The sequence below is a fragment of the Lepidochelys kempii genome, chromosome 14 (assembly GCF_965140285.1).
Source record: "Lepidochelys kempii isolate rLepKem1 chromosome 14, rLepKem1.hap1, whole genome shotgun sequence".
NCBI lineage: Eukaryota > Metazoa > Chordata > Testudines > Cheloniidae > Lepidochelys > Lepidochelys kempii.
The window spans coordinates 2,853,974-2,880,213 of record NC_136393.1 but is presented as its reverse complement, the minus strand read 5'-3'; the positions used below and the strand labels follow the sequence as shown (position 1 = coordinate 2,880,213).

Genomic DNA, 26,240 nt, shown 5'->3' with positions numbered 1-26,240 from the left:
CTCGGGTGGCCCATGTGGCAGCACAGAGCACCGCTGGCCGGGGTGTTTGGATGGCGAACGTTCACGTTGACATTCATGGGAATTTAGTTCCTCTGAAAATCAGGCCACAAGCCCCTTGTGTCAGCCTCTGAGTGGTTTCTCCAAGTGTCATTCCCTTCCCTTGGCATAGCTGCAAGCAGCCACTTGTTTGGCAGTAACGGCTTTAGCTCCTGTTGAAGGCACCAGTCCTCGTTCTCCGGGGTCAGGTTGCTGGGGACACATAATGTCTAGGGCAGTGATGTCCTGATGTCCTGTTGTGCCCCATTGGTAATAACTGACACCTTAGGAAGTGGTGCGTCCTCTGCAGCTTTTTATATTTCTTTGTATTTAATTATTTATGTAAATGGGGGGGGAAATGTAGCTCTTGCATGTGTTTCTATTTTTAAGCCTGTCTTATCAGTGATTTCAAACCCAGCCAGCAGATAATTGCTTTTAGTGTTTCATAAACATGCACCCTAGGGTGAAACCTCTCTGGGCACAGAGTCTCTGAAAAGGGAGGGTTGGGGCAGGAAACTTTCTGGGTTCAGGGCAACCCAGGCAGGAGGGAAATGTGGTTTGTTCGCATCTCTTTGCTATGGGCAGCAAATGCTGGTGAGGAGCATCCATAGTTCTCAATAACGTCCATCTGTGCTTCTGTGAAGGAAAGGCAGCAGCCACGGATGGAGGAGGGGAACATCCTGGACTTGCAGCGGAAGAAGGATGAAGAGAGACGGAGAATCCGGGAGGAGAAGGCCCAGCTGGCCCGGCGAGCTGCTATCCAAGTAATGGTGGGCTCTGAGTAATGGGTGGATCAGTTTGTTTGGCTTACCTACTCAGGAGCCATCTTTAATGTGTATGTGGAGAAGGGCGGGGAGGGGAGTTTCTCTGCCTTCACAAGGGCTTCACGCAGCGTAAGTAGGGGCAAGAGTTGCGGGGAGGCTGGGCAGCTCAGTGTGGAGTGGGATACAGCACCTCTGCCCTGGCCAGCCTGGAGTCTCTTGCCGTTCAGCAGTCTGTGTGAAAAGCTGATCTCAGTCTAGCTCTTGGAAAACAACCGTCCACATCCGAACTGGCAGTCCCTGCAGAGAGGCCATAGCTCAGTAGGCCACAGAGACTGGACTCCCTGCAGGGCAGGTGGAAGCATGCTGGCTGGGAGCATGCAGCATCTGTCGTATGTATCGTGCCCGCGTCACTGCACTGTCGGAGCACCTCGCAGTCTGTGCCGTGGTTACTCCCACCCTGCCAGCCCTGGGCGGGAAGGCTCGGTCTCCGGGGGCTGCCGATGCAGCATGGACATGTTCATTTTTAAGTGATGTCCTCGCTCTTGCTGGATGGCATTGTCATCTCATTAACCCTTCAGTGCCTGCTGCGCTAAGTTTAGCCAGTCTCACTAGCATCTTCCCCAGTGCTCAAGCTCTGACCCCCTGCCCCCAGCCATTGATCACACAAACTGATGGTACAGGGTCTTGGCAGCATGGGCAGAGGGGGGCCTTGCGCCGGGCAGGGTGCTGACGGACGGTTCCCTGTTACAGGAGCTTCAACAGAAACGAGCCCAAAAGGCCGCTGATGCAAAGCGCCTCGCAGAGGAGGAGTTGGTGCTGCTGAAGGAGAGCAGACGGGTGGGAAGGAAAAAACCCACCAAGCCAGCCTCTGTGAAGAACATCAGTCCCTCCAACAGCGTCGTCAAGGCCAATAATGCAGGTGAGAATCTCCCCGAGGCCTTCAGACCATAGCTGCATGTGCACCTCTTGCCAGCGGGTGAGAGCCAGGGCAGCAGGGTGCTGGGGCATGGAAGCCGGAAGGAGGGCCAGGGCATGTGGTGATTGCTCTTGGGTTGGTGTAAAGCAGTGAATGCTGCTTTGATTCCCACAGGTGCAAATTTCCGCACAGCAGCTGCCGAGCCTGCAGAAATCTTCCCCCCAGGGCCCGGTTCGGGCACTGGACAGGATAACATGGCAGAGGACAAACCGCAGGTGGGCTCAGCTCTTCTCTTCTCTTTCCAGTCACTGGGGCTTTCGAAAGCTCAGGCACTGGATTTCTCTCTCCCTCCTCTCCCCTCCCTCCAGACCCTTTCGGCTCAGTGCGGACCAGCAGGTGCTCAGCCCTTTGCTCAGCCGGCCCAGGGGTCTGTGCTGAAGAGGCTTGCATGAGAGCCTGGAAAATGACCCAACTGCAGAGAAAGCTTGACTGTGCATTGCTCACGCAGCCCTAGAGATGGGCCTTTCTCAGTTCAAAGGGCTGTTGATCTCCCTGTTCTGCATCAGGCCGCACTGAGCCCCCTGCTTTCTGTGGTTATTTAAAGCCCGGATTACAGCTGGGCAGGCCCTATAAACCGTCTTACCAAGGGTGGGTTTTCCCTCAATTCCTCCCACCCCTTCTTCCCTAGGATGTGAACTCCGGAGAGCTGGCCAGTGAGGAGCTGCAGGTGGTGGTCACTGCGACCAACAGAGCCCAGTCCAAGGTCACCCTCAGTGAGCTTCTGGACACCCTCAAACTGCTGGAGGAGGAGCCGGAGCTGCTGCCCCAACCTAAGCTCTACAAGAAAGACAAATATGCCTGGATAGATGGGGTAATGTCAGGGCTCAGGGTTGGGTAAGACCATCCCCTAGACAGAGCTGGGCTAAGGCTGCTGCGGGCAAGGAGGCTTTCCTGCTAGGGCTCGCTGCTGCAGCCGCGCAGTCAGAGAAGGGATCGAGTGCTTGGCAGGAGAGAGCGGGGATGAAAAGTTAATGTTCGTGAAATGCCTCTGCGAGTGTCAGTTGGGGACAAGGTGGAATTTGGCCTGGCTGGGGAATTGGAGCATGTATGACTTGTTCTCCGCCGACCCCCGCCCCGCCCCCGGAGCAGCAGGGCCTTGCTAAAACCCTTCTCTCAATCAGGCTGTGCTCTTCCGGGGAGAATTCCTGTGGACGTGGTGTGTGTGTGTGTCCATATGAGGACTGGCCATTAGGGGGCGATGGAAGAATTCGGATCCATTGGTGACTGCTGATTACTCACCCACTGCCTTGCCTCCCAAGCAGTCCCCGCTCTCTGCTGTGCAATTGCACTGCACTTCTCCCTGCTGGCTGCTGTGTCCATGAATGCAATACATCTTCTCCCTGAGCAGGAGGCTGACTCCAATTCCCTGACTGCCGATAACCTGGAGAAGTTTGGAAAGCTGAACCACTGCCCCGGCGTCCCTGGGGACGGGGCTCTGCTCTCTGAAGCCAAGCTCCAGAGCATCATCACCTTCCTGGATGAGATGGAGAAGTCTGAGCAGGAGCGGCCCAGATCTGCTGCCTCTGCCACTCAGCAGGAGGTGAGCGGCAGGGCAGTGTGCTAGACTAGCATCTAGACTGTGTGTTAAGTGGGAGCTTGCCAGCGGCTCTTCCACTCTGAAGCTGATGTGGAACAGAATGAGAGCGTGTCCCAGTGACGTGGGGCCAATGTAATGGAGGCTGAAATGGATCCGTCGTCGTCCTCGCCGGAAAAGGGGAAGCCACCAAGGCCTTAGGACCATGTTCCCCTACATTTTGCTGCTCTCTGGACTCCTACAGGATGCTTTGGGATGGCGGGGAGTCTCTAAAAGGCATGGCCTTGGGCAAGTGGGAGGTTGGGGTGTGGCTTTTGGGGCATGGAATGGGAATACATCTACTGTCTCCATTCCAGGAGGCTAGCAAGAGACCTGTCCTGTAGGTGAGGGTGGGGTTCCAGAGCCCTTTTGAGGGGCCTGACAGTACAGTGGCTGAGGCCCTCCTGCCTCTGGAGACCTGGGGGGTGGATGCTGGTGGGAGGAGCGGGTTTCCTGGTCCTACACTGAGCTGGTTTCCTCTCCCAGGGGCTCTTGTCTGAAGAGGAGGTGGCCCACCTGGAGCAAGCTTCAGCCGTAGCCACAGAGGTCACCAGCTCCATCGTGAGGCTGAAACTGGAGGTGGAGGAGAAGAAGCGAGCCATCACCCTGCTGCAGACTGCTCTGGTGTGTAGCCTAGACACTCACCAGCCTGGGGCGGGGGTGCAGGCCAGGGGACCTGCAGCAGTGGGAACCAGAACTGGCCCTTCAGGGCTGGCCTGCACCCTCTACCATGTGAGAGGGCAGCTGCACCACAAGGCAAGCATTTAGCCATGCGAAGTACCACTGGCAATATGGGGGCAGATCCTCTCCATCATGGTGCCAAGCTAACATGGAGGGACCAGAGGGATGGCTCCTGAGCTGAGGCAGACTGAGCCATTGGCAGTGGTCTGGGAAAGCCCAGCTGGGGGGCTGGGCAATCCCTTCCATCCATGGCATGCTCACCTCCACGCTCCTTGTACGCAAGATACCCAGTCGGGTGGGGACTTCTGAGCCTTCTCTGTACTGCCAAAGCACGCGTCAGTGTCAGTGACCCTAATGGGAGCTGCTTGGGTTCTGGCCACGCTCCTGATCCAGCCTGCAACTCTTCAGGAAGGGCGCTAGCATGCCAGGACTGCTGCCTTTCTTGCCTCTGGCCCCACCTGCCCAGTCTGCACTCTGCTCCCTTTCTCTCCTTCCCATCCCCTCACACTGGGACCTGGCAGCCCCAGGAGGTGAGAATGGGTAGCCTTCAACCCCAGTCAAGCTGAACCTAGTGGGCAGGCACCATTCCTGGTCTCTGTCCTCTCTGTGCCCTTCAGGACTAAAGTGACCGGTTATGCCAGCCCCGGCTCTGGGTGGGCAGCTCTCCTTAACGTCCTGTGGTTATTTCCCCTGCGCCTGACAGGCACAGCAGCGGGAACTGACTGTGCGGCATGTCAAAGAGACTGAGAAGGAGCTTAGCCACCAGCTCCAACTGCAGAGAGAGCAGTACGAGGCTGCTATCCAGAGACACCTGGCCTTCATCGACCAGGTAATCTCCCCTCCCGGGTGGGATGCTTTAGAATCACAAAGCCAGGAGCCCTCTCCTTGCACCCCTCCAGTGGTCCTCCTTGAAGCATTGGGAGTCTGCTCCAGTTACAAACTCCTTCCAAAAGCCCTTGTGCCTGGGTGTGACGGGGGCTTCCCATTCTCCAGTAAGGGGCTGCCTGGTGGGGAGAGGGAGCAGGTTCTATACCAGCCTTTGGAGTAGTTAAAGGATGCTCTGCCAGCTAACTTCCCAAGGACTTGTGGTGTAGTCACTGCCCACAGTGTGGGTGCTGGGTCCCGAGCAGAGTGATCTAACCTTCCCCCACCCTCTCTCTCTCTCAGCTGATTGACGATAAGAAGGTTCTGAGTGAGAAGTGCGAGGCTGTGGTGGCAGAGCTGAAGCAGGTGGACCAGAAATACACCAAGAAGATTTCCCAAATGCAGGAGCAGCATGAGCTGGTGAGAAGGCTTGGAGGCGGGGGGGATGGGTGGGGGGTGGGAAGTGGAGAGTTGAGACTTGCTCTGAGACGATCACAGCAGAGGGAGAGCACAGCGTGTCCTCTCCAATCTGTGAGCTTTCTTAGGCTGGAGCCATCCAGGTCCTGGCTACCTCTTCTGCTGATGAAAAGGAGAGAGCATGCCTTCCCCCTGAGGGGTGGGTCCCAGTCTGAGTCTAGCTGGCAAGCTAGAGGAGGCAGGAAGCACGTTGTTCCCAGGTAGAGGCTTCCATCCTGCCTGGCTGGGCAGATGGAATTAGAGCTGGGCATGCAATGGAAAGCTGCTGGTGTCAGATTGCTGAGGACGGCCTGTTTCCCAACCAAGGCCAGGCTGCGGAGGCGACGCCCCAAGCCCTCTGGGCAGTGTGGGGTGAGGCCTCACTCCAGTGGAGAGGGATGCTAGGCACCAGAACAAACCTGCCTCTGAAGAAGAGTTTCTTACGGCAGCCCCACTTCCTGTGGCTTCGGATACTTTAAAGAGGGGCTTGTTCCCAGGCTGGAAATGTGCAGGGCCTGAGGGTAACGTGGGTTGGGGAACCCTAGGAGGGAGCGATGGCAAAAGGCCTCTGAGAACTCAGCTTGTCCTCCCTCCCTGCCGCCCTCCGGCAAACAGTCCATCCTCTGCGGGACGCTGCCTCGTCGTGAGGAACCGTCATCCTGCGTTTCCCGTAGCCCAGGTTTTACCCATGACTCAGTCGCTGTGCGCTGGTCAGACAGAGCAGCATCTCGTCCCCTCGCCTTAGTCAGAGGGTGTTTGTATCTGTTCTCGTCAGCCAGTCTCAGCAGCTCTGAACTGACTCCTTGGCAAGGGTGCCCGACCCTCCCACGCACACTGACAATGGACCTCCAGCACCTCCTGCTGTTGTGCTCCTGGCCCCCTGCCTGCCCGCAGACCTGCCAATGAACCCCAGTCCTGACCTATCACACCTCCTGCTGTTTATTTCCTAGCCCTGCACGAAGCGGAGACAGCCGTTAGCATCAAACCGTGGCCACTTTATCACATGGACGCATAGAAACTAAGTCAAGACCCACCAAACTCGTTTCACTTTGGTTTTTAAGCCAGAGTTTGAGTCCAGACAGGAGGGAAAGGCAAGTGTGCTTGTACTCCACAGAGCCTCTGGGTGGCTCGCATCTTGCAGTGGGCTGAGCTGGCCCAGCACCTGTTCGAGATGTGAGGCTGATTCCACGGCAGCAATACTTACTAACGAGAGAATAGCTGGGGAAAGTGAGGGGGTGGTACAGATCCAGGCTGAGGGCTCCTGCCATGATCTGTCTGCCCCATGTACTCCTCTGGCCCCCATGACTGTAGTATCTGGGGGCCTTGTGATCTTTAGTCCATTTATCTTCACGTCCCCACGTGCAGCAGGCCAGGGCGTTTAGCCCCGTAGTACAGAGGGGAGCTGAGGCCCAGAGGGACTCGCCCAAGGTCACACAGGATGTCTGTGGCAGAGCCGGGAGTTGAACCCAGGCTTCCTAGGTCTCACGCTGGTGCCCCAGCCCCATGGTCATTCTTTGTGTGATGGGGTAAATTCCCTTTCTCGGCTTCTCTAGGGCCAGTCGAGTTGCCAAGCAGTCAGGAGCCCCTTCTTGTTAGCCCCCAGTCACATGCTGGTCAGCGGAGAGGAAATGGGTTCATGGGGCCTTCCTTCCACTCAGCTCTTTTGAGAGCTGCAGGTTTCAGTATTGGCCCCAGTGCACAGCTAGTTAGGCTGCTGCATCTGCGTTCTGAGTCACAGGAGTGAATGAGCAGTTGGTGCTTTCGTGTGCCCCCCTCCCCTTCAGCACTTCCTGCAGCCGGTTAGCAGGAAGCCTAGTTGTGACTTGCACTCACTCGCCTGTGTGAGCAGGGGCAGCTATGCTGTGACGCTGGGGCAGCTGTGATATTCCTTAGCACTTGTAGATGCTGCATTCCCAGCACTGTCCACGTGTTAACTAACCCGCTTGGTTGCATCTTCCTGTCATCACCACAGTCCCCTGTTGGGTTTCTGCTCCCACCCAGGCTCTCTTACTTTACATGCCTTTGTGTGTGTCCCCCCTCATCCCCGATCCCTCTCTCTTTCTCCCCAGTCTGGCACACTGTGCCCAGGTAAAGGTATTCTTTTATCTCTCTGTGCCATGCACCTCTGTTCTGTGCACTGTCTGGCTGACCTGTAGCTGCTGCTTTCTCTGAGCACCTACAGGTGAAAGCATCAAGATGGTAATAGGCTAACCGCTGCCTGGGGCAGGGCGGGTGTGGAGGATTTCACAACTCGACACAGGGGGTTGGTCGTTGACAATAACAGCCGCAACCACACTGTCTCCCTGCACTGGTTACTGAGCTCAGTGGCTGAGTCAGAGCCATCATTCACTTCCTCTTCTGACTTCGCTGCTGTGCAATTCGCTGTCTCCTCCCCCTGGAGGGGGGTCGTGCTGTCCAAAGAGAGCCACAGACCCTTTGGAATGGCCCCCTCCCTCCCTCCATCCTTCCGAACAGTGTCCAGGTCATACAACTGTCTTACGGTTCTATAGTGTCTGACATCCAAAAGGATTCAGGGTGCTTTGCCTCCTGTGTGGACAAGGAGCACTGCATTCCGGCCAGCAATTAGAGAATGCTGTATTCAACTGAAACCTCCATGGAAACTTTCTAATGCCAAGTGTTAATGATTTATGTTTGACTGGCCAGGACACTGGAGCTAGCGTCCCGGCTCTCCCAAACAAGTGCTCTAGAAAAGAAGGGTAAGAGCAGTAGGACCTGGAGTGTCCAACATCACCTGTGCCCATGGAATTGGAAGCTGTTGGCAGTAGTGTCTAAGGAAGGAGTGACATGCTAACATCTGCCCCAGCCACAGCCTGCTGCAGGAAGGCCAGGAAACGTCCCCTTTAGCAGAGCTGTGTGGCATTGTAGAGCACGTGTGGATTCAACAGTGATGTTGCAAGATCCTGTGAAAGGTGCAGCTGACTGTCCTCCTCCTATAGCCCCATGCTCCTGTCCTGAACCAGGGGTTTGGAAAATCAAGTACTCATAAAGATTCCCCAACAGAACACAGCCCTCCATACATGCCTCTGCAGGCAGGTAACTACACGTGCGCATGGATGTGCCTGTGTGCCTCTCTCTGTTCTCAGATAGGCACCATCAGCCTGGATTTGCCCTAAACCATGTTTCCAGTTGGGGCTCTCATTTGTTTGCTGCTTTCAGCAGATGCATTTCCAAGGGCTTCCTACCAGGACAGGTAACACCTCTGCTATTGTTTGCTGAGCTCTGCAGGGGTCTAGTGGCCCCATCAGAGGAGGGGGGTAAAGGCACTGGGGACAGTGTGTCTTTGCCTACCTGTGGAGGGCACGCTTAGGCTGCAGCTGTTCAAGTTACCCATGTGTATCAAAGGTCATTGGCTCTTGCCTGGTGCTCGGGACTTTTCTCTCAGTGGGAAAACTGCAATTGTAAGGAGTTTTATTGCCTTCCATCTTGTCCCTGAAGTTTGATATTTGGTTCCCAACAGGAGATCAAGAAACTCAAGGAGCTGATGAGTGCGACTGAGAAAATCCGCCGGGAGAAGTGGATCGATGAGAAAACCAAGAAGATCAAAGAAATCACTGTGAAAGGTACAGAAGGTTCCTCTCTCTGCAGAGGTGTGCAAGCCAGTGTGTGCCTGTCCCTACCCCCCACACGCACACCACCACCCATAAGGAGCTGCTGACACCTCATTGAAGATTCCACAGGTCAGAACTATTCTGCTTGTGCATTTTCTGCCTCTGCTGATGGTCAGGTGAGAGCAGGAGCTGGAATCTCCTGTTCTGCTGCAGCTTCCTTGCCTGGGGCCATAACTCGCTGTTCTGACTGCCCAGCTAGTTGTTGCTAGGAGGGTTTGAGGTATTGGGCTGAGAGCAGGCTCTTCTGAGGAGCCAAGATCCTGTTTTCAGACATATGCCCCTGAACAGGAACTTAAATCAACAAAAGGGGTGGGGAGAGTCAGGAAATGCCCTGGGTGCATTTCCATATCCTGGTCCTGACTTTGAGGCTGCCCCGCCTTTGTGCTTTTCTTTGTCATCTCCCTTTTGAAGCTCAGCTCACAGTAGCAGTGAAGGTTCCCTGCTGGTTTTGTCCTTTATTCCAGTTGCCAAGTACTGAGTCGTCACAGTAGAGCATTAGCAGCTAGAGAAGGGAAAGCCCTGTTAGCTCATCCAGCCCCTTCTCCTAGGGGCCAGTGCAGGATCCTTCCTTACTGCGCTTTCTGGGACCTTTGTCCTTCCTGTTGTCGGCTCCCTCTTCCCGCCCCCGGTCTGTGTTTTGGCCGGAGCTGACAATAAGGTGACTGGTTCATGCTCTTCTTGGACTTTAAGTTTCTTGAGCTGAGGATCTTGACTTCTGTACAGGGCTCAGCAAGTTTTCTCTCCCCAGCGCCCCTATAATTAATACTGCTGCACTTGTTGGTGCATGCAACACGCTGCCGGTCCCTGCCCCAGACAGTTTACACTAGCAGGATGGGGCGAAGCCCAAAAGAAGGGTTAGCTTTGAGTTAGGTACAGTAGAGGGTTTTATTTGGTCCCCTGAGGTCCTGGTGGAAGGACTCAGAGCTTGCCCCATCGATGTTATAGGGTATTCAGTCCTGAAGCTGGAAAGCTTGGGTAGCGCCGCCTTCCCTCCCACTCCTTTAGCTGCCTGTCCTATCTCCAGGCCTTCCAAGGACGTTGGTCTGAGATTGGGTGTGAGTGTGTTACACTCTGAGAGCCCCATTCACCCGGGCTGCGTGGAGCCACTGTCCTTCCCCATGAGTGTCACCAGCTGAGTGTCCTTTCCCTCCCCTCGACCCCCAGGGCTGGAGCCTGAGATCCAGAAGCTAATCGCCAAACACAAGCAGGAGATCAAGAAGCTGAAGATGCTGCACGAGGCAGAGCTGCTTCAGTCAGATGAACGGGCAGCCCAGCGCTACATCCGCCAGACAGAGGAGCTGAGGGAGGTCCTGGAGCGGGAGAAGGAGGAGCAGGGCCAGCGGGAGAGGGAGCTGGCCAGGAAGCGGTATGTAAGGACCCAGAGGAAGGGCTAGAGTTTCACACTGGATCCTTCCCATCTGCTTCTGATCCGTGTGGGAGTCAGAGGGGTGGGGGGAGATAATTACCCCTTGGCTGGATGGGCAGTTGCAGCTTTGCCTCAAGCCTTCATGTGTCCCGCCCACTGGGATAAACTAGCACCCGTTGGCCAGACACTTCCAGTGCCCCAGCCGGAGAGGAGCTGCCAATATCCCAGCAAGGGCTCCCCACCTCCCGCCTTAGCCTGCATCCTGCTGGTGGATGTCAGCTGCAGAAGTTCCTTCCCCACATGGGCAGCCACCCCCATCTGCCTCAAATGAGAGGCGCGGGCAGCTAGCCCGGAAATGAATGCTTCCCGCAAAGCTAGAGCGGCATAACGGGGCTGGGGCGTTGCTGGGGGAGGAGGGGCAAGGGGCCCTGCAGATCCGAGGCCCACTGCTACCCTCGGAACCCCAGAGGGACAGCGCTGCGAGGGCGGGTGAGTTCCCGGAGCCGTCCTTCCCCCACCGCAGGTACGAGAAGCACCTGGAGCAGGAGGGGCAAGCACTCCAGCAGCAGCGCCGCAGGCTGTACAGCGAGGTAGCCGAGGAGAAGGAGCGGCTCAATCAGCAGGCGGCCAGGTGAGAGCAGCCCAGTGCAGAGATGGGTCTGGGCTCCGGCTAGGCCTAGAGCTTGGGCATCTGGCTCTCTCTCTCGCCACCCAGGCTGCTGGAGGCGAATGCCCGTGCCTGGCCATTACCAGCCCCCTGGTGAAACTGGGGTTCTTAGCCTCTTCCCTGATCAAGGGACTAGCTAAAACCATATTGTTAGTCCAGAAAGAGTGTGAACCTTTTAGGCCAGATCCTGTCTCCACCAACCCCCATGTCTCTCAGGGGCTGTCGTTCCCACTGGCATCACTCCTGGCTTTGGTGGACCCTGCAGCCTGTGCCGTGGGGCGCAGTCTCTCCATGCGGTCGCAAGCACGCTGCAGGAAAGGGCTGGGAGAGCAGCTCAGATCCTGGTTGGTGGGGCTTGGAGGAGAGGTCAGCTGTGAGGTTCTTCTCAGGGTGCTCCCCGGGGAGTGGAGATGGCTGGTTCTTGCTCCCCGGGTTTGTGGAAGCAGAATGGCTCTGCTAAGCCAGCTGCTGTTTCCTGTCTGGAATGGTGTGGGAGCCGACGGCCCAGTCTGACTGCAGTGAGGGATCTCGTGGAGGGACGAGCATTCCTGGGCCTAGGAGTAGCTGGGCTGGCTTTTCACTGGGGAGCTTGTGCTGTGAGAGCTGGAAGGAGCCAGGGTGGGCCACAGACTCCTGGTGAGAGTCCTGGTGGGTCCACTAGGGCTGCCAGGTGGCTGGGCCATGGGTTGGCGAAGGGCATTGTGATGGTGATCTGACAGCGCTGACCTTGCGTCCCACAGGCAGAGAGCGGAGCTGGAGGAGCTGAGGCGGCAGCTGGAGGAGAACAGCTCCATAGTCACCAAGGCGCTGAAGGAGGAGTACGAAAAGGGGAAGGAGGAGCAGGAGAGGCAGCACCAGGTCTGCCCCCCAGCCCATGCGCATGGTCTCTTCCTGGCTCTAGCCGGGGACAATAGAATAGCCCCGTGGGTGCCCTGAGGCTGGCCGTGTGAGCAGTTTGAAATGAGCTGCACCCCACACTCCTGTCAGCCATGGGGTGCAGAATGGACACCCACATTCCTGCATTGGGTGCAGCTTGCCGGGCTGGTCCAAGCCCCCTCTCAGCAGTGTGGATGCCTTTCCTCCCCATGTGCTGGGTGAAGCAAACTGCCCCCCTGGAGCAGGGGCTGGGCCTTGCCTGGGGAAGTCATGGGGCTTTCTGGCTGTCCAAGGGTGCGTGACGCTCCCTTGAGCAGGTTTCTCACCCTACTGTTCCCTCTTGCAGGCGGAGGTGAAGGTGCTGAAGGACAGGCTGGAGATTGAGAAGCAGGCGTGGGAGGCCAACTACATGAAGAAGGAGGTAACGGCGCACTTGGCTGCAAATGTGGCTGTTGTATAAATTTAGATGGAATATGTGGGCCCAAAGAGTCAGTGTTAACATGACCCAGTCACTGTCCAGCATTAAACAGTGCCGGTCCGGGGGCTGGTACCTAGAGACCAGAGCCTGTTTAGCGCCATGGCAAACACACCATTCAACAGCCTTTTCGCCTGTTAGTAACGGTACAGAAAAGAAGAAAAAACAGTGAAAGCCTTTGGAATATAAAGGGTTGAGTAAAGCTTTCAGTTTGACAGCCCTTGTTCCCTTTCCCTGTAGCTGGAGAGAGATTTTTAGAAAGGCCCCCCCGCTCCCCTCCTTGTCTGACCGTCTCTTAGATGGTGTTAAAGATGGTGGTAATCTTTTTGGGAGAAGGAATTACTTTAGTGAGTGGGCTGGAGCTGGTGCTGCTGTTAAAGTCCGATCCCATTTCCTAGAGGACAAGACAAAGACCCACAAAAGGGGAAAGAGAAGAACGGCGATGAGAGAAAATGCAGCTTCAGTCTCTGGTGTTAACTCTCACTTGCAGCCTCGCTGCTGAAAAGACCCAGGCCCAGCTCACGATCTGATCAGCCACCCTGAGCCCTGGCAAACTTGTACCAGCGATGGGCCATTTAGGACCTTGCATTTCACTGCCTTTCTTGGTCACAGGCTCGCAGCACTGTTGCAAAATATACTGTCTTGGCTGGCTAAGCCAGACGCTTATCAGACAGAAGGAAAAAGAAGGGAGATAGACAAGAGAAAAATAAAGTGGGAAAGAAAACACCAGGTGGTGGGAGGAGTGAGACAGTCTCACATCCCAGATCGTGGTCAGGACTCAGCTGGAGCCAATGGAGGTGGTGATGTCACCTGGGCCCCCCTCTCTAGCCTGGTCTGCTCAGGATGTCTCTCAGGATTAGGAAGAAAAAAGTCCAGGGTCCCAGGAGATGGCAGCGGTGATAACCCTGATGGCAAAGCTCACGACTTCCCCTTCTTTCATTCAGCCAGTGCTACAGTAGCCCCCAACCCCGAGTCACTTCTGGGGGACCTCAAAAAAAAAAAAAAAAAAAAAGTGGTGGGTGGGGAAACCCATCCCCTTGTTCTGTTGGCCTGATTTCCAGCACACCAAGGTGGTTCATAATTTCTGGTCTCATGTTGTTCTTGTTTATCAGGCAGGATCTTAACGCAGCCCTTGAGGTGTAGCAGAAGCCTTTTGGTTTGGGATGATTATCTGTCTTCCTGTTGCACCTTTCCCCATCAGCGTTTGTTGTCTTGGTTATTGTGACACCATAAGAACTTTCAGTCACTTTCCACAGTTGAGCTCACAGGGTAAATGTGTAGGCCTAGTTATCACAACAACTCCTCTCTGAGGCTGCCGTCCCCCCATGGGAGCTCAAGTCTGCATTGTAATTGGATCTCCTGCTGCCTGACCCCATGTCTGACTCTGTCCCCAGGAGGCCTGGCTGCTCTCCCGGGAGCGGGAGCTGAAGGAGGAGGTGAGGAAAGAGCGGGACAAAGAGATAGAGCTGGTCATTCAGCGCCTGGAGGCCGACATGTCGTCTACCAAGGAAGAGTGCGAGAGGGTGGCAGAAAACAGGTAGGAAGGGGCCAGGTGGCCATAGGGATATACTGAGCCTGTGTGAGTGAGCCCTGGTGCTTCTAGGCCCCCAACCCAGTCATCTGGCATCTCTGTAGCTGGGCCCACCTCTCCATGCCAAGAACATGCTAACTGGAGTGTGGGAGGATGCCCCGGGCTCCATACGTCAGTGGAGTAGAGCAGGGGTTCAGTGAGTCTGGGGGGCTCTGGAGTGCCCTGACCCAGGAATTAAGGCACACAGTAGTAAGCAATGAAAATAAGCTCTCTGGTACTCGTGTTTGAAGAACTGTTTCACTTACGCTTCATGGTAAAGGCCTAGTTTTTCTGAACCTCAGCCTGAAATTGTGTGCCTGATTTGTGCGTGCACTTATCATGAGTTCTTGCGTCTCCGGCTGGTGTGCATCGAATGATTTGTGTGTGTAAAAGCCCAGTTTGCACCTTCACTCACAACTTTGCACACCCAGTTGGGCACACAGTTGTGTGTGCAGTTTGAACACTGTTAATTTTGGGGTGAATAGGTAGCATGCCTGAAGGTTTGCACCATCGAGTGCTGAATGACAAAGCAGATGCTTCCCTGCTGAAAACTTTTAGTGGCACCCATCCACACCCATGGCTGGGAAGGGGTTAAATAAGCTAGGCGTGATTGCAAATGACCTTCCATAGCTGTTGGGCAGGCCCCCTTTATACAGGCCCAGCATATGGTTCCCACAATGCCATGCAGGTGGCTGAGGAGGCCACCTATGGGAATGAAAGCTGTCTTCGTTTGACCTCCTTCACAGAGCTCTGAAATGCCTTCTCCCCCTCCCCCCAGGTAACCTGACTCCCTTTCGGGCCTTATTTGCCCAGCATCCTTGCCTGCCCCATACCCTCAAACCCTGGGACATTCTATGTAGTTTAAAAGTGGGAAATTGAAAAACGATGAAAGGAAGGGTTTTTCCACCCAATGTGTGGTTAGCCTTTGGAACCCACTGCCATAGGAAGTTAAGGCCAATAATTTAACAAGATTCAAAAAGGGATGGAACATTTCTGTGAACAACAAGAACATCCAGAGTTACCAGAATTACATCTTTGGGACAGGGATATGAAACTATCTGTTTAAGGGTGTAAGCCGATCTCTAACCATAGAGACCAGGCTGAGACCAATGTGGGGTAAGATTATCCCGGATCTACTGCTGTGGGGCTCTTCCACCTCACGTCTGGTGCTGGCTTGCGATGGGAAATGGGGCTGGATGGGCCTCGGCTCTAATCCAGGCTGGCTGTTCCTGTGTTTTCCCCCAGGATCAAGAGGGTCCGAGACAAGTACGAAGTGGAGCTGCAGGAGCTGGAGAGGTCTGAGCGGAAGCTGCAGGAGCGCTGCAACGAGCTGAAGGGGCGGCTGGCTGAGCTGGAAGGCGAGAACATGCACCTGCAGGGCCTAGTGAAGCACAAGGAGCAGGAGGTGGAAGACATCAGGAAGGTGGGTGAGGGGCAGGCTGTGCACTCGGACTGGGCAGGAGCACTGCCACCCAGGTGTGTTGGATGCTCTTCAGTGAGCTACCCCTCTCTCTTCATGGTGCCCTGGGGTAGCACTGAGCTCCCCAGGGATGCTCTATGCCCATCAGAGCACCTAACTTCTCCTCTCCCCTGCAGGTGAAGGACCAGCTGGCCAAGGAGAGGAGCAGCCTGTCGGAAGTGATTCGCCAGGAGTTTGCAGACAGACTGGTGGGGACAGAGGAGGAGAACAAGCGGCTGAAGGTAGAGATGTCAGAGATGAGAGCCCGCCAGCGCTTGGAGCTGGACAGGATAGCACGGGACAAGGACGAAGAGCTGGAGGAGGTTCATAAGAGGTGAGGGCTGAGGGGTTTGGCCTCAGCAATTGCAAGGCTGGGGCTTGGGGGCAGCTTGAGCCCCCGGCCTGTGTCACGTATGCAGAGTTGACCCACGTCACATGGGGTCCCAGCACTGCATTTTCTAACGCATGCCTGCCTGCGTGGAGCGGGCCGTGGGTCACCGTGGCTAGCTACCTGCCTGTGCTTTCTGCAGCACTGTGCTGATCCCTCTGGGCCCAGTGGTAGCTCTGTGGCACCGGACGTACAGGCCTCTGCCCTGAGAACCACAGGAGCTGCTCCTTTGCTGGCCCAGCTAGGGGGACCTTCAGCAGCTCTAGCTGGTCTGGTGCTGTAGGTGTTCCTGCCAGGAGAGGGCAGAGGAGTGCGGACATGTGCACATACATGCCGCAGCTCGTTGTGATTGTCCAGGAGCGCTGGGAGCAACTGAGTTATACCCGGCCTACGATCGGCTCATATCAGGTGCTGCCGTGGATATTGCCAGGCCACCCCTGCAGCAGACCTGGCTCTGTAGACCTAGTGTGCCAAATATGGCAAAGCAGAAGCACTGAGAATCTGGCCTGAAAGGCAGAGAAGAGCGGATCGGTCGGTGATCCTGCTGTCAGGGAAGGTGGGGGATTCTAACGCAGAGCCCTCAGCTGTGGGGAGGGGAAGGTGGAGACTGCACCATGAGGCCAGGTGGGAGGGGGGCTGGATGTTTCCTGGCAGGCAAAACTGGGGCGAGGGGTTCTTGACCAGCAGCGTGGGGTGGAGCATTGCAGTGACATGAACTCCTGGGGCTCGCTGTGGGCATCATCCTTCACGCTGTGTGGCTTTAAGTGTGCTGAGGACCCCGCAGGTACCTGGGGAGGAGTGGGCCCTGGGAGCGGTATGTTGGTGTCTGCACACAGGCTGTGTGACTGCTTCAGCCTCTCTGAGCGTCCCCTCCTCCCCACTGCCTGGGCCTGTCTCTGCCTCTTGTGTTCTTGATGAGGGAGGATGGTCTTGTGGTAAGGCACAAGACAGAGTCAGGAGATCTGGGAGCAGCTCCTTGCTCTGACACTGACATGCTTGTGGCTCAGGGTGAGACACTTCCCCTCTCGGCCTGCCGGCTTCCCCACCGTGCATCCAACAGGATGAGCATTGGTGACCTCCCTGCGGGGCCGAGGCTGCTGCAGAGACCACACTCTGGTCCTAAGGTGACACAGTCCAGTTCTCTCTGCTACATACAATCTCTGGGAAAGGTCACCCCAAGTTGGCGCTAGGAAGGCTGGTGCAAAGGGATGCTGAAGCCAAAAGGGCTGTGATAGGCTGCTGGCAAAGTGACAGAGCAGTGCGGCTAGCACCTGAAAGAGCCTGGAAAGGAAAAGCAGTATTAGGGTTCAAGTCATCTCAATGCATTTGGGGTAATTTCAGCACAGTGAGGTCGCCATCTCCTCCTCGGCATTGGTAGCTTGATCCAGGCCCCCAAACTGCTTCATGTCATAACAGGGAGCAAGGGTTTTATTAATGTCTGATCCCCGACACCCCTCGTCAGCGCAATAGGCTCGATGAGTGTTTTGCAGGGGCACGTGAGTCCCAGGAGAGGAGAGGGACCGTTGTCACCTCGCCAGCACCTGTCACTGGCCGCTGCTGTGCTGAATCCCAGCCGCATCAGGTGTTCAGCACGGCCGTCGGGGCGTGAGGGGCTGAGCCGTGTCTCCTTTGTCTCCGTGCAGAGTGAAGATGGCCATTGTGAAGAAAGAGGAGACCGTGAATATTCTTCGGAAACAGTATGAAGTAAGTGTCCCTGCAAGCAGGAGCTCTGGTGCTGGGGCAGGGTCTCTGGCACCGGTTCTGTCCCTCCTTGTTCCCCCTCTGCCACGTGTCTAACCTCGGCTCCCTCTCCTGTCTTGTTGTGTGCTCCAGGCAGCTGTGAAGCGGGCAGACCACCTGGAAGCCGTGCTAGAGCAGCAGCGAAAACAGCTGCTGGCTACTAACTAGCAGCCCAGCCGCCAAGGTGCTCCCATTTCCCAGGAAGTTGCACATTGTGGGTCTGTGCTCCGTGTGCGCGGGGTTGGAATTGGAGTCTCCCCCTCCTACTGTGCTGTTCTCTTGTTACAACTTCCGTTACTTGTGCCTCAGCCTGACCCCTTGCTGGAGAAGACTTCCCATGCTCAGGCTTCTCTGTGGTATTTTAACAGTAAACTGCGTGCGTGTTTCTAAAGTCCATCTGATCTGTGGTTGCTGGGGAGAAGGGCAGGTGCCATGCAGTTGCTGAAAGGACGTTTGACTCCTTTACTGAGCAGCGTCTGGGTATGCACCAGGGCATGCCCTCCCGCTCTTCATCAGCGTGGGGCCATGCCCTGGGCCTCCACCTAACACCTGCTGCTGCTGATCCCAGGGTTTTTCTCTTGGTCAGAGGCAAGGGATTAGTGTGATCCAGTCACTCTGGCTGCCTGTGGTGAATGAGGCTCATCCGCACTTCGCAGCAAAGGGCTAGAGGGATGGAGCAAAGCTTTTAGTGGGCAGTGCTCTTTCTTCCTACCAGCAGAGCTGAGCCAGCCCTAGCCCCCTCTGCTCTCCCTACGCACACACGCCGAGCCGGGTGGCGACTTCCATTCCTCGTTCATGGTACACTTCTGGGTGTGGCCACTGTCCACAGACAGCTGTACTGAGCCCATGGCAGTGGGGGTGGGTAAGCTATGACTAGCCCATTGGTGATCAGCAGAAGCCCTGGGTTAATTGTCTCCGATCAGGGCTGTGCTTTCCAGCCTGGCGATCCTGCTGGCTGGTACACAGACCATGCACCTCATCCAGCCATCAGTGCTCGGTTAACACTAGCATTTCAACTGCATTGGTCATGAAGTCCCGAGCTAAGACACTGGGCGATGGCAGTGGTGAGGCAGCACAGAAGCAGCTATCCTGTGCCAAGAGAGAGGTATTCAGTCCCCAGGCTTCAGTCCACCACTTGCCACTAGCACGACCCCCTTTCATAACAGGGGCCCTGTTGCATAAATACGCTACCAAAGGAACCAGGAATCAGAAGCCAGGTCCTGCTGCTTCAGCATGTCAGGCCAGATGGCTGATACAGCCCCCTCCCAGGGTCTCATCCTCTGTCTCCATTCATTCCAGCGCCTCCCCCTACCCCGGTCTCCTGCCTGCAGCAGTGGGAAAGCAGGGGGCTCGGCCATTACGGCTAATGGTGCCAGGATCTGCCAAGACAGCGGGCCGGGCTCTGAGCAATGTTTGCTGGGCCCTTACAGCATTACAGGAGGCATTCTCATTGTTACACTAGAACCTCAGAGTTACGAGCACTTCGGGAGCGGAGGCTGTTCGTCACTCTGAATGAAATGTTCTGGTGGTTCTTTCAAAAGTTTACAACTGAACCTTGACTTCATACAGCTTTGAAACTTACTATGCAGAAGAAAAATGCTGCTTTTAACCATCTTAACTTAAATGAAACAAGCACAGAAAAAGTTTCTTTACCTCATCAAATCTTCTTTAAACTTTCCCTTTTCCTAGTAGTTTACATATAATACAGTACAGCACTGTATTTGCTTTATTAATTGATTGATTTGGTCTCTGCTGCTGCCTGATTGCGTACTTCCAGTTCCAAAGGAGGTGTGTGGCTGACCGGTCAGTTCGTAACGCTGGTGTTCATAACCCTGAGGTTCTGCTGCACCTGCTCTTCTGAGAAGCAGGGTCCCCTGGGATGCCGCTCAGACTTCACCATGGCTGGGAACCTGCTGAGAGAGACCCGTTGTGTGGACTGTTAGAGCATTGGCGTGTGTTGACTGGCACTTGCTCCGGGGCCTCCTAGGACTAGGATGGGTTTTTCACCCCCTTTTCTTACCTCTTATTTATGCTCTGCTGACTAAGGGAATCCTGCCCATAGCCGACTTGTGAACTATTGGCAACTACCCCTGAGCTGGTTACGACCATCCAAGCGTTGTCAGTGCTGGGAGCAGGGCGTGATCTGGGGAGGAGCAGGGAACTGGTTAACAGCAGACCTCAGTCCACTTGCTGTCACTTCTCTTCTCTGTACCTCAATTTCTCCATCCGGATGATCCCAGCTTGAAAAGCACATAGGGATCCTGAGGCAACAGGTGCAGCCCAGGTGCTCCTTGTTGCTTCTGCCCCTGGAGGATGACATGACATTTCCAGGAGCTTTTGCCATCCAGCCAGGGTCTCACTCTGTCTCCAGATCCCTGGCTGGGTGGGGAAAGCTCCAGGAAATGTCATGCTTCAGCCTTGGGTCCGTTTCCTCCCTGGCAGGAGCTCACCATCTGGCTCACCTTGGTTCTCAGGCTGTGTGGCCGGCTGGTGTATCCTGGTTCTCTAGCCTAGGGAAACAGGACATTGTTCCTAGGCTGAGCTGATGTTTTTCTTTCATACAGGCCAGCTACTGGGAGGCGCCGCTGCTGAGTTAATTCACTGGTGGCCTTGGGCTGCTGGTGTTTGGAAAGCTGGGCTGCTTCTCTTGTGTCTGTTCCAGGAAGGTGCTGAGACAATGGGGGAAGGAAGGCATGGAGGAACTCCCTGAAATAACTTCCATGCCTTTACTTCTCTTAGCTTGATGGGGACTCGATGCTGCTGGATCTGCCACGGCAGGGAAGCTGAGGCCCAATCCTGCATGATGCTGGATGCTCTAAGAAGGCAGTGGGAATGGAGGGTGCTGAGCATTCCTAGGAGGGGACCCTGATCAGGGATGGGAAAGGGTAGCCCCCATGTTGACAAAAGGGGGGTGCTACTACCCCTGAAATGGACCTTTACTGGTTCCCGGTGGAGAAGATTACTGTCAAACCAGTGAAAAAGGTCCACAATAATTATCTTCACTACACAGCAGTTTATTGAGAAGGAATTACACAAGCGGTAAAGGGTTATATTAAGCACATAACTCCTGTGTTAGATATTAAGAGCGACACATTCCTCTTAACGAGTCTCTCTTTCACAAACAGGCCCTGCACTAGCCTCATGCAGTTTTTGCTTGGCAAACAGAGAAGATGGTTACCATTTTATAGATGGCTTCTTCTCTGCCGGACTGTTATTCTCAGCCCTCTGGTCTGTCTCCAATTACCTCGAGACAAGGCCTTGTGCCCTGAGATCCCTCTGGCTCACAGTCCTACTCGAGCCCACGGAGCAGAGGTTTGGCTGCTCTGTCTCGCAGCTTTGCTTCTTCAAGCGTCAATTAAGGAATCCAAACCACAGTAATTTATTTTGCTTGATTCTTACTCTTTCTCCTCAGAGGAGTCACATGCCTTAAAAGCATGCCCAGGGGGTGTGTGGTGACTAATTTTACCTGATTAGGATTTTTAGAAGGGGCTAGGGGGTGGTGGTGGTACCGAACGAAGATCACCCGACGTTTACTCGCTCATCTGTTGTTCACTGGCTCTCCTTGCTGTAAGGTCACTACAACCAAATCAACTTGTGCTCCATGCTGGAACTTCCTACATGTGATATTTACTTTCGCATGGGCCCGTATTTGCCGACCAGTAGGTTCAGTATTGATTATACACGCAGACTTTGCCAGTCCTTTATCAAATCTGCTTAAAGGGACCCTGCTCCCAGGATCCTCAGCAGCCCTTCAGCCATGTTTACGACATGTTAAGTTATACTCACGCCATTCATTCAGCCCGGCCACACCAATTTGGCACCATCCCAACAGTCCCCCATTCGATATTCAGTTACCAAAGATAATTGTAATATTGCATCAATCATACCTGCAGTTTGTACACTAACTATTCGATCATGTGTCTCCTTTTCTGGTTTCTGTAAAACTTAAAGCATTATTTTACGATGATTCATAGCATAATCCAACAACTCAATCTTATAAATTTTCCACAAAGCTTGTATTTCCTTATATTGCTTACACATCTGATATCCACAACAGAAACATAAAACGAATAATACGGCAGTTCCAGAAATCCAAAATAACATTGACCATTCAATTCCATTCCATGTTGTGACCTGACATACAAAATCATACCAAGCACACATTTGAGATCTTATTTTTTCTACAGCTTTTTCAACAATTTTCTACTTTCGAGCAAGCATGCCTTTTACAGATATTATTAGTTTAGTTGACCATTGTATTTGGTCCAGTGTGCCTTGGTTAGTTTGTATCTCCATATCCCAATCTGTATCATTCCACTCTATTTCCCCCAAATTTGGCAATGTTAATCTAGGGCGAGTCATAAAGGTTTTAGTCATTTGAGGGTGCTATTGATATTGTTTGTACTGGAAATGAGTTATATCTCCACTAGTGCACCACATCCCTTGGTCCATAAACTGGGTTTGGTTGCTTATTGTTACATTACCCTTTTCCTTTCGATGCCAACATATATCTTGGTTTATTTCATATAGTCCCCACCAACCATTTTTCCATGGTAAATTCGTGGTGAGGTTACCTCCTTTCCGTTCCAAATTCCAATTTCCTTCGCACCCGCTCAGGTATCTGTTTTCTAGGTGGGAATACGAATTCAGGAGTCCTCATAGCTTGACCTGTCATTAACTGAAAAGGTGAATACTTCCTTTCAGTTTGTCCCAGGGCTCTCATGGTCATCAGGAGTGTGAGTAAAGCAATTTCCCAGTCTCAGCCTTGTGTTTGAATTTGCTTGGTCAAGGCTGTTTTTATTTCTCTATTCTTCCTTTCCACTTTTCCTGCACGCTTTGGGTGGTAGACTATATGCCATTTTTGTTGGATTCCCATAATTAATAATAATGCTTTTACCACTGTCCCAAGATATACCTAAGTATTCAACTTCTTGTTGTACCAGCTGTGCCTTGTCCCAGGATAATTTAAAGCCTGTGTTCTCCCCTACTGCCAGGACCAGCTTAGTTCGATGTTTACACTCCTCCGGGGCAACGGCTATTATCGGTATGTCATCCACATAAGAAGTAACCTGTGGCTTATCCAAATCAGGGAGCTGAGCCCACACCCTTGTCACGTGTGCATGTGCTGTAGCTGGAGCATTATGGTACCCATGGGGACACGTTGAAATGTCAACTGTTTGTTCTGGAATGTAAAAGCAAATTGAGGCTGACTCTCAGGGGTCAATGAAACGGCAAAGAAATAGCACTATCCAATACAGAGAATCATTTAGCAGCTGCCGCTATTTCACCCAGTATAGCTGGGAGATTAGCTACTGCTGGTGCCATCGGGACTATAGCTGCATTGATGTTTCTATAATCAATTGTGAGGCCCCACTTTCCGTCCGCTTTCTGCACAGGCCAGAGCGGAGAATTGTATGGACTTTGGCACTCCCCCACCACTTCTTGTTCCTTTAAATTCTGTAGCAATTCTTCTATATGCGGAACAGCTTCTGCAGGACGGGAATATTGAGGAACAGGTTTTACAGATTTTCCTACAATTTCCACTGCTGCATGTTGCCCCCAGTTCGGATTTCTTCTTGGCCCACACCATAGGGAACTCTTGTGTCCAGTCATTATCGGGTAGCACCCAGCTTCTGTGGCTTTGCAAGCTCCTTTCCTTAATCGTCCTAAAATCACCAGCTCGCTCACAATCCCTGTCTCCCCTTTCCACAGCCAACCTCCTGCCAGATCAGTTATCCATTTCTCCTGCTGTACCACATCTGCACCTAAGACACCATTTTCAGTCATGCTGTTACAGACCACTGTATCTGTCCAAAACTTAGTGTCCTATCACCCATGGCGGCAGGTTTTTCAATAAAATTCCTTTCACTCCTGTGCCCTGAAAGCCAAATAAAGGAATATTCTGTCCTTTCTGCACATCCTCCTACACCAATTTAATCAGAGTTGCCTCCGCTCCAGTATCAATTAATACTAGCAACTGTTGTATGTTTCTTCCTGCCCCACTTCCATGTAAGGTCTACCAGTTACATGGGGCTGCAATTTAGCCACTAATGTCCAATCTTGGGGGCAGGAGTTGCTAAGGGCGTGGCAACCCTACTGAGATGTGGAGCTACCCTGCCGGGAAGCTGCCACATCCATCTGAGCCAATTCCTGGGATAACAAGCCGTAAGGGCCTACCAGATCTCCCGCACCTGTTCCCACAATCTCAACAGCCCTAGCCCTGGGCTGTGGTGCAGGCTGTGACGTGTTCCCTGCCAAATCATTCACAGCATTTAACAGAACCTCTAAACGAACCATATCTGCTCCTTTCTCCTGGAGTAAAGCCCATATCTGTGCTCACACTGATCCTCCACTGGACCCATCATGTCCTTTGTTGGGTTGTCCCATTCCATGTTCCATACTAATGTGATTAGGACCACTGTAGCCTGCTCGGTTGCTGTAAGAAACCTCTCTGATTGCCTTCTGGGAGGAGCCACTTCTGCTTACCACCTTTTCTGCGCCTCGGGTCATTTTAATCAATCTAGCCTGATCCAACTTCTCTTGAGATCCTATAAACACTTTAATAGGTTCCCTTAAGCCATCATATAACAAATGTTACTTGCCCTTCCTCCATATCAGCTAGAGAACCTGCTAACAACAGGCTAGCACAATAAGCCATAACTGACTCTCCCTTCTCCTGATGAATCAGCGAAACTGCCTTTCTTAACTCAGCAGGGGTTAAGAAATAGCGAGTGATCCTCTGTACTGCAGCCTCTCTGTCCTCTCGATTTGACTCCATTTCAAGCTCTGCTAACACTGCAGCCATTCAGCCATGTTTAAGTCATGTCAAGTTATGCTGTGACGTTCCCCTCTGGTGTTATCAGGACCGGTGATCTGCTAGGTCACTCCTATCCTTGACTCTGGGAGCCAGCCTTACCCTGCTCTGCTGTGAGAGCCCCCACTCCTGGGCTGTTCTCAAACAGCCTCTGGCATGTCAGCTGCTCCCAGCTACTTGCAACCGAATGACACTAGCCAATATCTCCGGTCCCAGACACAACCCTTGGAACCTCCGTCTTGCAGTGTCCAGTTATGCCCGCTGGACACTGCAAGCTTATAGGAGTTCATCAATTTAACAAAGAAATTTATATGCACCAGGCTTGTTCTCCCAAGGGGAGCCTCTGACACACTTCAAACCAAACGCTCTGCTTCAGGTCAAATAAACAGATCCATTAACTGTAAAAGATAGATTTTAAGTGATTATAAGTCAAGGCACAACAAGTTGGATTTGGTCAAATGAAATAAAAGCAAAATGTGTTCTGAGCTGATTTTAACACTTGCAGTGCCCTTACAAGCTTAGATGCTTCTCATCATAGGCTGGTTGCTCTTCAGCCAGGCTCTCCCCTTTGATCAGTGTTTGAGTCACTTGGTGGTGATGTCTGTAGATGGAGGTGGAAGAGAGAGAGAGAGCATGGGAAACGTCTCTTTTATCATGTTCTTTCTTTCCTCTTGGCTTTGCCCCCTCCCCCTTCAGGGCCAGGTGAGCATTACCTCATCCCAGTCCCAAACTGACCAAAGGAAGGGGGTGACTCACTCCAGAGTCCAGACAGATCCTTTGTTGTTGTCGAGGCCAGTGTCCTTTGTTCCTGTGAGGCTGGGCTGGGTTTGTCCCATACATGCCCAGATGAAGTGTGAACTACCCCTCTTCCTGGAGAGTTTTGCCTGGGCTTGTTTTAAGACAGGAGGGCACATTTTCAGCCTCATAACTATGTACATGAAATTACAAGCTATAACATCACTATCACAACAATGCTCAGTGCATCATGAGCCTTCTGAAGACACCCACCATGGCAAACTTTGCACTGGATACCACACAATCATATTATAAGGATGAACATAGGGGTGCAGGGTGTTCCCCCGAGATACAGAGTGTCACATATGCTCACACCGTTCATTCAGTGTGGCCACACTAATGTGGCACCATCCCAGACAGGCCATAGAGGGGGAAGGGGATGTGAGATGGATGGCAAGGTACGGGAGGGGCCTTTCCCAGCTCCAAGAGGGGCCCCTGGCTCTCCTGGTTCCCCACTGTGTTCTTGTTTGCATCTGTCCCATAGCCTGTTAAAGGTCAGAAGTCAATTGCTAGCCTTGAACATAGCCCCCTGCCAGTGAGTCAGCCCTGGGATCACGTGTGAGCATGGGAAGCCAGTGCCTGTGCCGGGAAGGAGGGAACTGGGGCTGTGTTCTCTGTCTTCCCTCTGAGAGCAACCAAGCTGCCTTGCTATGCGTTAACCACGCTGCCTGGTGCTCTGCGGCCAGGACGGCTCCTCCAGGTCTGGGGGCAGTTACTGACCATAGTGGAGAGATGCAGAGTGGGGACTTTTCTTCTGTTCCTTTACCACCCTCCCCACTCAACGGCAGCGGTATAGCAACCCGCAGCTGCACCGAGAGCATGCTGGGAGTGCGGCCTCCCTGGGGTCCCTGTCCCCAAGTCCTGCGGGCCATGCCCCAGCCAGGATTCCCACAGGGTCGGTCTGAGAGGGCATCGGGCAACAACCTGTCCTTGGCTCAGGCCTGGGTGCTGCTGACCCAGGAAGCAATCCCCCCTCCCCTGCAGCGTGTGGCCCTGAGCATGTCTTGCTCAGCTAACTACCGAGTTCTCAAGACGCACCCAAGTTTCCTAGCGAAGAGGCTGGCGCTGGCCTGTCTCATTGGACTAACCTCCATGTTCTGTTTTGATAAAG

General features: G+C 53.7%; 1 protein-coding gene across 10 annotated transcripts in view; it reads left to right on the top strand.

The window, feature by feature from the left end:
* Positions 1 to 26,240, top strand: part of CEP131 (centrosomal protein 131) — a 38,056-nt gene that overhangs the window by 11,074 nt on the left and 742 nt on the right. For 3 of the 10 annotated variants that reach the window (XR_012154831.2, XM_073311020.2, XM_073311025.1), the window contains 18 exons: positions 681 to 806; positions 1,551 to 1,719; positions 1,891 to 1,991; positions 2,405 to 2,587; positions 3,125 to 3,316; positions 3,836 to 3,973; positions 4,734 to 4,859; positions 5,198 to 5,314; positions 8,829 to 8,931; positions 10,144 to 10,345; positions 10,869 to 10,976; positions 11,753 to 11,870; positions 12,235 to 12,309; positions 13,758 to 13,900; positions 15,179 to 15,356; positions 15,530 to 15,726; positions 17,424 to 17,484; positions 17,614 to 17,704. Coding sequence is in view for 9 of the 10 variants with exons in the window: in XM_073311020.2 (XP_073167121.1) it covers positions 681 to 806; positions 1,551 to 1,719; positions 1,891 to 1,991; positions 2,405 to 2,587; positions 3,125 to 3,316; positions 3,836 to 3,973; positions 4,734 to 4,859; positions 5,198 to 5,314; positions 8,829 to 8,931; positions 10,144 to 10,345; positions 10,869 to 10,976; positions 11,753 to 11,870; positions 12,235 to 12,309; positions 13,758 to 13,900; positions 15,179 to 15,356; positions 15,530 to 15,726; positions 17,424 to 17,484; positions 17,614 to 17,688 (2,412 nt within the window). In the remaining variant the exon portion in view is untranslated. The other 7 variants (XM_073311022.2, XM_073311021.2, XM_073311019.2 and 4 more) reach the window with 6 other exon arrangements.